The sequence below is a fragment of the Pagrus major genome, chromosome 15 (assembly GCF_040436345.1).
Source record: "Pagrus major chromosome 15, Pma_NU_1.0".
Lineage (NCBI taxonomy): Eukaryota > Metazoa > Chordata > Actinopteri > Spariformes > Sparidae > Pagrus > Pagrus major.
Window position 1 is genome coordinate 28,610,800 of NC_133229.1, and position 13,093 is coordinate 28,623,892.

Consider the following 13,093-nt stretch of genomic DNA (forward strand, 5'->3'; position numbering starts at 1 on the left):
CTCTCCTTCTTTTCTGACTCTATTGGCTTTTCTCGAATGCTGTTGGCAAAATAAATCTGTGTTAGTGCATGGACGCTCATCTCTCCTAGCTGTGTCCTTTGTATGCCTTTGTTGACTGCCTACTAAATCAATATTGTATGAACAGCAGGGTGACCCGAGGCTGCGCTAACACACCTGTGATTCATCTATTATCTCAAGTCTAAAAGCCACTTTTTGTTAAGACTCTGTTATCTCCCCGAACCCCTTACAGTTCAGTGTGCATCTCTGAAAAGGTTCACGGGTCAATGTAATTCCAAATAATAGATTGAAATTGTATTTTGTTATTGTTGCCGCCTCTGCTGTCGCTGTCTCAAGTTGAAGAACGTCAATTCGACTTTCAGCTCGCTGACATTTAAATGTCCCACTGCACAGCCTTGTTTTTCAGCTCCTCTTTGTGCGTCTGTAAATGTGTGTGTTCAGAAATCTCAATATTAAAAGCAGCTTTTATGTCCGATACTTTGTTTTTTGTTCTGTGTAAGCGATCAGATCAGGCTCAGATTCCCAGGCAAGAGGGAGGAGAAGGGATAGAGGAGGTTGTTTTCCTCTCATTATCTGCCAGCGCCTTGGCTTTACCTTGACCTGAGTGCACCACTGTTTTATTACAGGGCCTGTCTCCGTGCCAATTGGAGAGAATAAGAACAACGCACAAAGTCAATTCAGCCGGAGAGGGACGCGGCAAAGAGAGTGGCCTTGTGTGGATGTGAACACAAGGGTAGAGAGAACGTTCCTGTTTGTCTCTGCCATTAGTCACTCCATGCAGAAGTGATTTAGTGTCTAAATTACAGGCTCGGCTCTGCGTGAATCATCCGGCTACATCATGCTTTTACTTTTTACATAACACAATGATTAAAAAAGATTAGACGCACCAGGAAAAAGGCTCCCGTCTCTGTTGGTCTAATCAAACTTCCTGCAATAAATCGCTTCCAAAAAGCCCAAATTTCACCTCCAGGATGCAGTTTGAAATGTTCCAGACTGATTTTGTTCTTTCTACTTTGGTCGAAGTGAATCACGTCTTGTGTGATTACATCTCAAATCTGATGTTGATAAACAGCTTATTACCATGTTAGCTCATTTTTCTTTCCCTGGTTACACTATCAGTATCATCGTCTGACATTCAGTACTGAGACATTTCAGCTGCCTTGTCAAATCAACTGCTGTGTATTTTCTGTTTCTTATTCACGTTAGATTGTGGCTTTGACATGGCAGTCCTCTTAGGAAAGAACTAAAGTGGGTGCACAAGCTCAAAATGGGATCTCGGGGCTTCTGGGGATTATTGCGCATGAGCAAGAAACCAAGTTTTTTTAATTTTCCCCGGCTACTTCAGTCGTTTAGGAGAACGCTGTCACACTTTTTGCTGTGAAGCTCCAGAAATGTGTTGTGGATAATGATACAGTGCCTCTTCAGTGGTGACCGTATGTCCCAGAGAAACAATTTCTTTAAATGATTTCAACAACATCCATCACATTGCGGATGTAATGATGCTTTTTAAGGTTGGTAAATGTGCATAAAAGTTCAGTCTTGCCAAGTAAGAGGGGGAATCAGGAGAAATCACTGCAATCAGGAACTGAACACCTTTTAATACAGAGTGGGAATGACTCAGAGCCAGAAGATGCTTTGAGTTTCTTGGAAAATGATCCACTTCTATCTTTCCCACGCCTTCCTGCATCACCTCTTGACACTCTTCTCTCTCTCTCCCTCATCAATTCTGTCTTAACCGTCTTCGTCATCTTCTTTGAGGTGTGTTAAATGTTTCGATTCTTCTTTTTGTCTTTGCAGCCTGCAAGTGTAACAGCCATGCCAACGTGTGCCACGTCAACTCAGGGAAGTGCTTCTGTACCACGAAAGGCATCAAGGGAGACCAGTGTCAGCTGTGAGTATACGAACATTAAACTGCAGTTTGATCAGACGTCCACGGGACACCCACGATACTGGCCCTCAATCACGAGATGAATCAGATAAATTATCAGTGTCTACTTGCACCCGTAGTTGACAATAGTCAAAACGGCAGCTAATCCGCTATTCACACACCACCACCCCCTCATCCCCCTCCTCCTGGTGCCGCAAAAAACTAAGAGTTTGGATACAGATGAGTGTGTGCTAATAACATCTGCCTGAAGCAAGACAAATGGCATGTAGAGATCTGAACACTAAAGAGCTACTAATGACTGAACAAAATATTGTGACAGCACACACAAAGCTGCTGCACACTGACACGTGAATGCCCCTCAAGCAATCCTTTTTTAACATCATCAGTTAAATCTTCCTCTAAATTTGAAGGTGCTGTTTTTGAATTATGGCTCAGGAGTTTAATATTTGAGTCTTGGTTCAGCGAGAAAATGATTTGACTCTGAAGTTAAATTTTTTGTTGTCAGGAGGATGGAAAGAAAAACATGATGAACAAATGTGTGGATACTGTGTGTGTGTGTGTGTGTGTGTGTCGCACCCCCCAACTGTGCCAGACCTGACCGCTGCAGCGCTACAATATCCTAAATGGCTTGGCAGACTAACACAGCATGGAGGCAGACTGAAAATTGCTGCATCAATAAATCTAACAGGCGAGGCTAGAAACAGAGAGCACATACCGTGTGTGTGTGTGTGTGTGTGTGTAGAGCAGACAGTAGATATTTCATCAACGTACTTTGTGCTCGAAATTACTCCCACTACGTGATCGTACAGATTTAATGTATTTATTGTTTCTCGTTGCTCTTTCTTGATTTTTCTACGTCGGCAGAGTTTCACTTTTTTTTTACAGCTAATTTCCTTAATTTACAAAACAGTCTGACATTCAGACAAACCTCATATTTAGCTGTTATTATTCTATAGCTATTATTTTAATTGGATGAGTAGTAATTGTTACAAGAAGCTCGCAGATTTCCTTTTCTTTAAATCCCTGCACACACGTGTTGCATACGTCCACATCTTGAATCATACCTGCGACTGATTATGTAAATTTTCTGACCCTTCACTTAAACTTCGACATTAACCACTTATTACCTTACGCTAACCTCAACTTAACCTTTGAGTGATCCCAAACTTCAGCTCGGCTTGTGACACTAAAATGACTTAACCTGAGGAGCAGCCGACCTGCCCTGAACCCTCACACTGAAAGGATCTCCACATGTTTACTGTCAGCTGTAATCAGTGCGTTACACTGGGAGTAATCCTGTGAGACGCAGTTAAACACTCGTTCACTGGAGTAGTTTCACTTGTTTTTATATAGTTAACGAAAAATGTTGAAAAACATGTTTGTACCCACATGTATTTATTTATGTGCTCTTACTGTGCAGGGGACCTGGGCCCTATATTTACATGTCTGAGTGTGTAAATGATTCATACTTACTAAAAGTTTTGGAGTCCGTCCAGCAGATCCATGCAGACATGGCGGCAAATGCTTGTAACATAATGCTTTGGGGAGACTCCGACCAACAAATTGCGTCCATTAAAAGTTTTATGATGATGTTACGGAAACGATTTCTGCACAGACAAAAAACACAAGATCCCTTTTGTTGTCTCGCTCTGTTACAGTTGTTGCCTCGTCTTGATTCTCAAAATGAGCCGTGACTTTAGAAATTAATTAATTCTGCGTTGCTGCAAAAGATGTGAGATCACTACTGATTAGCACCTTCTTCACAGAAAACATCTAATATGAACATATGTCAGACTGAAAAGTGAAGTGTGACACAGTGGCTCTTCAGTCTGATTATCATGCTGGTAACATATTGGCAGAACCTGGACCAGTACACAACCAGTACACAGCTGCAGAGAGAGTGTGAGTGAATGTTGAATTGGCTGCACAGCCTCAGTTCTCCTGTTCACTTGGCATCCGCGTCAGTTTTTTGAGCGTAATGTTTCTTTTCAGCGCACACCAATAATTCGTTATTCTGCCGGAGACTCCACAGAGGCTGCAGCAGGAAAATGTGTGTTTGTGTGTTTGTGTGTGTGATCACTTGTGCATCCCTAAGTCACTGTGCTGCAGTCGCTTTCACCTTTGATTTGCTCCGACACCATCTCTCTCTCTCTCTCTCTCTCTCTCTCTCCCTCTCCCTCTCTCTCTAAATGTCTCTCTGTCACCGCTCTGTTTGTTCTGCTTGAGTCGCTCCAAAATGGCGTGCCAAGCAAAGGGCCATTTGTTTGTCGTTTTGATTATGAACGAGCAATTTCCCCTCTGGGGGCGGATGGTGCGCACCCTCAGGTTACAGCAGGTGTGTGGATGCATATTTGTGTGTGTGTGTGTGTGTAAGAGAGAGAGTGTACGTTGTGTGCAAAGTCACAAACGCTACGAGTCAGAAATAATGGGACCGTTAGGTGAAGCAGGGTATCGTTTTTGTGTGTGTGTGTGGCAATACATGTATATGTGTCTGCATTCATATTAAAACAGAGGAGTCAGATTCTTTCTCAATTCTGTGTTTATGCTCTGGTTAGGTTGAGGCACAAAAAAACACTTGATTAGGCTCAGGAAAAGATCTTGATTTGGCTTAAAACATCTGTTTTGTTGCCACAAACATAGCTGAAAAGGTCTCCTCAAAAATATCCAGTTGTGTCACATTTAAAAATGTTGGACCACCGTGGTCCCTCGTCACATATATCCCGTGGTTTCCCACTTACAAATGTTGAAACAATGTCTTGTCGCCTGTAACTCCACCACAATTCCTTCCACGTCCCTTGACATGAAAATCAGGTATTAAACTTGTAATATGAACATGATATTTTGTGTAAATGTCAGTACAGTGGTAGTCTGTGACACATACAGAAATGTCAACTGTGGTTTGCAGAAACTTCAACCGCTAAAATTTTATCCTGGTGACTCGGCTGCTTTTTTATGTGTTGTCTGTTTGCTACCTTCTTCAAACTCAAACTATTATTATTAAAGATTCCTTGGACTCAACATGTTTTGACCGGATTGTAAACAGAAGTTTAAGACGGTCACCAAATCATCCTCTGAGGACGATGAACTTTCCCATAAACAGTAGCAGTCGGTGTTGAGATATTTTCCCCTGAACCAAAATGTTTGACAGCCTGTAAAAGTGACTCTTACAGCAAATCACATCATAGCTGAAGCCGGTGCTCACTGTGTCTGCGGGTGCAGCATGTGTTTACAGGTCCACTGTGAGAGTGTACACGGTACCAGCTGTTACACAGACACGCAGCTCAGAGCGTGAAGGTGGCAGGTCAAGTTTTCTGGATTGTGGTTCATACCTGAGCTGCAGATACTCTGTGAAATCAGTTTGCTCACCAGATGTTCCCCTGCTGCTTAGCTGTGGTTACTGTTTTAATTTAATGACATTCATGAATAATCTTCGCAAAATGCTCAAGCTGAGTGGACTATTATTTTACTTTCACTGAGAGGGAGTCTTTCACATTCACTCCACTGAGGTCTCCACTTTATTTCTCCTTGTTTTCTTGTTGCATTGTCTGACTGATTGTTTGATTGTGTTTATTTAGCTTTAATTGGCCTCCTCTCCAAATGTAGAGAACTCCACTAATTGACTGCTTATTTGCATCTTTTACTGTAACTCCACTCATTTTGAATGTTGCAAAACAAAGTTTAACACACAGCATGTAGTTTTACTGTTTGACTAACTGTACTGTGGTTTGATTTAACAGTTTAAACACACTCCACACTGATGACACATGTACACAAAAGCACACACGAGCAGGACCAAGTGTCACTGTGATCTTTACCTCCATTGTGTTTTATAGAAACGGCAAGCAGAGTTAAATACTCGTCACTTGTATATGTTGGTGTGTGTGTCATTGATTGTGTAGCTGAGTATGTTAAGTGGTGAAGCTGTCCGGTCCTGCGTGGCCCTTATCTTGTCCCCATTAGACTTTTGTAAGCAGCTTAAGTGGCCGTCACCTTTTTGTTGGAGCTCTGCGTCCAGGACTTAAGTGTCCCTAAAGACAGAAAACAGCTCATCCTCGCCCTCTCTTAGCCTCCTGCAAGTCGGCTTGTCCTTCTTCTCTGTGGCTCTTTATCCCGTATGTAGATGTGAATAACTATATTTGGCCAGGATCAGCCTCAGGACGTGGACATGAATTACCTGAGGATAACTAGCTGAGTATATGATTAGCTTAGTTTTCACTTGAGTCATTTCTTTAGATTTGGAAATATGACTACAGCTTAAAGAAAACAAATGTTTCGTGATTTCTAAAAGTTTTTTATAGATCATATTCAGTTCCATTAAGGGCCCTAGATGGTTTATGACATCGCATTTATAACAATAAATGTTCTGGTGCTGAAGCAGGCTTTAGTCCTGGACGCTCCTCTGTGGCCGTCGGCTGGAAGCGACTCCAAAGCTTTTAAAGTCACAGAGTCCTCTCGAGATGACGCCGCTCGCTCGTCTCTGTTTGTTTAATGAGCCTCACTCATCCTCTGTCAAGTCTCACCTTCCACTTCTCAAGGGCACAGCTAACTTTCTTTCTTTCTTTCTTTCTTTCTTTCTTTCTTTCTTTCTTTCTTTCTTTCTTTCTTTCTTTCTTTCTTTCTTTCTTCTTTCCTTCCTTCTTTCCTTCTTTCCTTCCTTCTATCCTTATTTCCTTCCTTCTTTCCTTCCTTCTATCCTTATTTCCTTCCTTCTTTCCTTCCTTCTATCCTTATTTCCTTCCTTCTTTTCTTCCTTCTATCCTTCTTTTCTTCCTTCTTTCCTTCTGTCCTTCCTTCCTTCTGTCCTTCCTTCCTTTCTTTTTTCTTCTTTATCGTGTACATCTACTTCTCTCTGTTTCTAAATAAACATATTTCCCAATAGGACTTTACTTTTGCACAAAAACATGAAATAAGGTGTTGAATATGTTTTTTTTTATCTGCCATTGTTCTTTTTATGCGCAGCCATCAGAGCCATGAGACTGGACTCACTAAATGCTGCCAAATGAAATAAAACTAAACAAATCCAGCTTCTTAATATGAACCATTCAGTTGTTTTTCCAGCAGAAACATATCAAATCAGTCATCAAGTGGTCTCTTAAACTGATTCACATGCTGTTATTAGACCAACGCATCACGCCGCTTCTTTGTTGTTTTATTGTCTGATTCTGAAGTCCAGATTCAGGATGTAAAAGTTCTGTGAGGCAGCTGTGGTTTAAGGCCTTCGTCCTTGGCCGGGTTTTATAGAAGAATGAAATATTCAGCATCCAGCGCTGCTCTGTGACCTGCTGCTGCACTACAAGAGAATCCACAAACATTCAGGCTGTAAACCCTGCCTGCTCTCTTGTTCTCGTTAACTGCTCCCTCTTTTTTTTGGCCGCCATTCATCTCCCGGATGTGGTGTTTAATGCCCTCTCTGTTCTCTCCTTGGCGCTACCTTGCTCTGTCTTCCTGAATCCTCCCGCCCTTCCTCGGTTACACTTGGAAACAGTGTGCTTTGAATGATTTATTCTCCATATTTCATTTTCTTTTTCTCTATATTGCAACGATAAAGAATTTCATAAAGCTGTTACAATGTCAGTAAACACCCTCTTTGTTTTTCTTTTTAAAGTCTCACAGATGATATGTTATATCGAGCCGCTCCCACGCACGAATACAGTTTATACCCCTTTACGACTGTGATTCAGATGCTCTTTAATGTCATTTTAAAAGCCTTGATATTATTATAAAATGTTCGTTTTACATCTCTTTTCATTTGGCTCACAGTAGAAGTTTGATAATTCTGTTTTTTTGTTCTCTGCTGTCAGGCTATAATTTTCCTATCTGTGGTCTGAGCTGCTTCAGGTTCATGTCATCCATCTTGACACTTTAATGGACTCAAAAGCAAAAAAAAACCTGTAACCCCCGATATTTCCCTTTTAATTACTTTTGCTGAGTGTTTAAATTTACATTGCAATTAATTTACAAGAGCCGTTATGCTCCCGGACCAGGAGGCCCTTTGAAACATATACAAATCCCATGTATGTATTTAGAAAATAAATCATATTTCTCCTGGAAAAATCAATTGTTTTTTATCTTATTGTATTGCAGCGCAGCTCACTGGTCATTAGGGACTTTCCGTTAACCTAAAGGTCACAACTTTCAACCACAACCAATTACTGTCCATCAACAAATGTGCGTCTTTTCAAAAGACAGTCTCTCTCTATCTGGTCACAGTGAATAACAAGGAAGGTGGCTGACATGTCAAAGAGAAATGCAGAGGCTGAGTAGATTCTTGTTTGACGACAGTGACGGGCACAATGCTTATTTTATTGGCAGAGTATGTCAATAATGACAGTGGATGTTGCATTAAAAACTGAAATGTCATGATGTCAGAAGTCTTTAGTTTTCCCCACTAACAGCACTGATGAATGCCAATCCAAAGAGAGAAATTAACATCTGAATGAAAGAGATGAATCCACAAGTAGCCTGAAGGAATATTGCACTTAAGATCTCTGTAATTTAATATTCACTCTCTTTGGTCTTGAGAGGTTTTTCCTCAACGTAGCTTAACTTCTGTGTGGCACTATTGCCTTCTCATAAAGCTCCACTGTTAGACTTGTATGTAGCAGTTTATCTGCAGTGGTTGTTTCAGAAGATTTTTATGGATTAAATGTGGATAAAGAAGTTTGTTTTGCTCTTACTGTGTCTCCATTGGAGCCCATGTTTACCACCCTAATGGCCAGAATAAATGTTGTTCATTTCTGCAAAAACCACAGACGAGTTCAAATCTAATGTTTCTGTTGTTTTTGTTATGCTCTGCCGAGGTTTAGGCACAGAAACAACTCGGTTAGGAGTTGAGAAAACATTATGGTTTTGCTTAAGATACCGGTTTTCGTTGCCATAAAAATGCCTGGAGTTTGACCAAATTGTCCTGCAGACTTTAACTGTGGTCGCCTGTTTGGTAGCCCTGTAACACCACCTCCTTCTCCTCCACCTCCTTCTCCCCCACCTCCTCATGTGAATGATGCTAGAAGGCATCAAACGTGAAGATGATACACCACGTCTGATACAAATGTCAACCTTGAACATGTCTGTGGTTTGCAAAAACGTTAACTGCTCACATTATACCCTGGAGACTGCACTGTTTTTACTGATAATAATTCAAACTCAATACAGCTGCCATCTGAGGGAGTTTTACGATCTGTAAATATGAAACCATTGGATATTTTTAATGACATGTCAGAACATTATCGAGCCGTGCTTGTGGCGACAAAACCAGGATACTTTTGGCAAAACTCTTCAGCCATATTTGTGGTGACAAAACCAGGTGTGTGGTGGTTATTGTATCTAATCCTAACCAGACCATAAGCAACTTTTAACTTTTCAATGACACCAATTAAGCTTACAGGAAGTTATTGTTTGATATTAAAAGATAAATTGTTTGCAGGGTCCTCAGAAGATGCAGAAAATCTTCTGTTCTGGTGCTCTTGCAGATGCATGAAATCTTTCCCAAGCATCTACAAGCTGTAGTGTTCGCTCTCTCTCACACTACAGTTCAAGGTGTTCTCTCCAATTATTGTGTGTGTGTGTGTGCGTGTGTGTGTGTGTGAGAATGTGTGTGTGTGTGTGTGTGTGTGTGCGTGTGAATCTGTGGACCCATGGGGAAAAAGAGAGCAGCTACGGCTAGACAGGACTGTCAAGGGAAATCACCTCGCAAAGAGGTGGAAGAAGACAACACCTGCAGCAAAGGGCCCACCTGACACACACACACACACACACACACACGCTCTACACGAACGTGTGTCTTTGTAAAAACTCAACCTTTGTTGAATTGCTAACGCCTGTATTCTTTGTCTCTCCTCTTCCTCTTCTTCTTCTTCTTCTTGTTTTTTCTCTCCCTCTCCACCTGTCTCCTCTTTCCAGATGTGACTCAGAGAACCGTTACCTTGGTAACCCTCTCCGAGGAACATGTTACTGTAAGTATCCTGCCGTCACGACACCTGAGTCTCCCTCTCCCTGCTGACCCACACACACACACGAACACACACACACTTGTATATACATGCACACACTGTCAATCTGTATCCACTGATTATCATAAATGTACCAAAAGGAGGGCAGCCCAGAAAGCAGAAGCTAACCCTGCTAGCCTTTCTGACGTAAAACAGTCATCATTTTTCAGTATTTTCAGTGTTCCTTGTGTCCTAGAAGTGAACAGGAATCAGTCATCTGGACGGTTCATACAGCTTGATAGATCAGGCGGTGGGTGACAGGGGCCACATGTTGCCTCTGACTCAACCAAACTTTGCTGAGAGTTGTTTTCAATTCATGGTGAAGCATGAAGAAATCACTGAGCTTACCAGGACTGGTTCACAGCAGCGGAGGTGTCAGCCTGATGCTGTAGTGGCTGTGAAGAACGTACAAGAAGGACTAATAAGACGTAACAGCATGATATAGTTGGTCCTTTGGCAGTACAGCTTATAGAAGTGACTTTGTATATTTTCTTATCTAAAATCTCTGAAGGTTAGTTTAGACTCCTGAACTTAATGGGTGAGGTGAGGGAGAGATCGTGGTCATCGTTTAAAGTAACAGACGTCAACTGTAGGTTGGAGATATGATGCAAATCATCTCCTCTCCTTATGTTGCATGCTTTTTGAAATAAACCCCACTGTAGACCTCGACCTTTAGGTCCTGCTGCTTAATATCACTGGCGCCCTTCTGCCTCCGCTATAAGAAGGGCAATGTTTGAGGTCAAAAGTACATTTTGAGCTTGGAAATGACTTTTGGCAGCTTACATTTCTGCAAACAACGGATACGTTCACATTTTATAATTTTGTCATGAGCACCGTATTGACATGTGTACAATTAGCGGCTGTCTGTGTGGCTTTATACTTAGGCGAGAAGGCAGCTAAGACCACCGTTCAAGGCTGCATTTCAACATTTGTAAGCGTTAAACCACTGGAAATTTTACTGAGATGTAAGAACATCATCCCGCCGTGTTTTTGTTGACAAACCCAGACGTCAGGACTTCTCCAGTAGTCGTTGTGCTGCCAAAATAATCTGAAACATTTTTTCCTCACCCAAACCAAGTGGTTTTTGTTTCTAAACCTAAGCAGACCATAAACACGGCATGTCAAGAAAGAAAAGTAAGAAGTAAAGATGCAACATAAAGAAACATAAAGTTTAAACATATCCACGAAAAGTAGGATTAGTCAGTAGGTGTTACTATTTTAAAATAAATGTTTTAGAGACATATGCACATAGGTGAATGATATCAAAAAAAGCAGTTGGTTATAAAGATTTTCCTACTTTTAAGATAGAGGAGATGGGTGAAGAGAGAGAGAGCGAAGGTGTTTCTGTCCAGGACTTTACTTTCCTGCTTCCAGATGCTTGCAGGGATCACATTGACTGAGCTCATTTGCAACAAATTGCTGGTTTTCCCTTTGAAGGGCAGACGAAGGAGGAACGCTGTAGTCAAAACAGATGTTTTGTGGCACACAAGCACATGCTCGCTCTCTCCGCATCTCTCTCACAAGCGCACACGCACACACTCATACACATTCAGCCTATTGAATTGCCATCATCAGATTTAATATTATAACACGCTAGAATAAAAGTTCAAGTCCTGTCAATGTCAATAGCCCTCTCGCTTGAGTGAGGCTATCATTGTTTCAATGAGGGAGGCTTACAAGGATACAGCAATCAGAGGAGTCGTGCCTCAGAGTGCACTGGTCACCTCAAATATGCCTTTGATCGCCAAAAAACAACTTCAAGAGTACGATTGAAGATGGTGAACATGGGTTCAGTTTTATTTCAGCAAAGTTTTTATCTTAAAATGGCATTTATAGTCTTTTTCAGACTAAGAATGAGAACTTGGTGCAGCAGTCAGTTCAAGGCATCATATTTGGTATTCTGATGGTCTGTAACAATGCAGCTAACATTTAGCAACATTAACAACCTGCTGTAAAGGCTAGAAATACGAGTTTGAATATGCGATATCATCTAAAGTGAGTCATGTTTCCCTCTGGGGTAGTAAAGGTTTTATTTCACAGTTCATGGATGGCACGGCTTCAGTCTGTCTGCCGGAGTCAGGACTGAGGTTTGAAAGCACTAGATGGCACCAATGCAGTTCCCTTGCCCAGTATTGAGATTTTTGGTAATGTAAATGCAAACAGTCAGACACAGAAACACAAGTGCATGTTTTAATGGTTGTTGACGTCGATAGGTGCATGGCTCATTGATATCTCTGTGGCTGCAGCTCAAATGATGTGTGTTTTTTTGGACATGTGTTTGACTAGATTGTGTGCTGTCATTAATGTGACATTATCTTTTCTGCTGTCTATGAAATGGGCTTAGCTTTGTTTGAATAGGCACACTCAGACGTACACACATGAATGCACTCAGCGCCCTTTCTAACACACACACACACACACACACACACACACACACACACACACATGCAGGGAGATAGTGTGTGTGAATGATCCATTTCCATGTACTCTGAGGAAAGCAGCCATAATAGAGTGGCTGTGGTCGATATTAGCCTTAAATGTCACTGGAAGCAAAGTGCTGATAAAAAATAAAGCTTTATCTCCATCATGTGAAATTGCATGCAGAGTATATGAGAGGCAGCACTGTCCCTGCTGGAGACTGTTACAGATTTACAGCAGAGTTTTCGGGAAATCTGCACCACCTGTGGATTTCTTTTGATGTGAAGAGAAGGTGAAACATTATCAAACAGCCGACAGCAGAGAGATTAACTGGAATTTGAGAGTATTGTCAGCATTAGCCGGTGGGAAGTTAGATGGTTTATTTAAAGTTTAATGTTGTTTACAAAATGCATAAATGCAAAAAAATATATTCCAGTAAAGTTTATATAAAAGCTGTCTCTCATATTCAGGGTTTTTTTTGTCCTTGGTCTGGCAATCCTATTACAGAAGGCCCCCGCAGAAGAAACCACAGTGAACAACGACCTCCTTCTTTTCTAGAATTTGGTGGATGCGTCCACTTTAGTGGTACCGTATTAGTGGTACCGTATTAGTGGTCACAGCCTTGACATTCGAAGACAGAAAATATTACAGATCAACAAGTTCCAAGTCTCATTTGAAGCCAGGAATGCAGCCTTCATTTGCCCAGATCTGGAGCACACAGCTGATGAATACGATCAGTTACATGGCAGTCGCTAAGATCAGAGAAGGTGCATGTTCAGAG

General features: G+C 41.5%; 1 protein-coding gene across 1 annotated transcript in view; it reads left to right on the forward strand.

The window, feature by feature from the left end:
• atrnl1a (attractin-like 1a) overlaps positions 1 to 13,093 on the forward strand; it is a 267,713-nt gene that overhangs the window by 94,549 nt on the left and 160,071 nt on the right. Inside the window, exons 21-22 of the mRNA XM_073481267.1 lie at positions 1,816 to 1,909; positions 9,806 to 9,858. Of these exons, the coding sequence (XP_073337368.1) occupies positions 1,816 to 1,909; positions 9,806 to 9,858 (147 nt within the window). The remainder of the gene's footprint in view (positions 1 to 1,815; positions 1,910 to 9,805; positions 9,859 to 13,093) is intronic.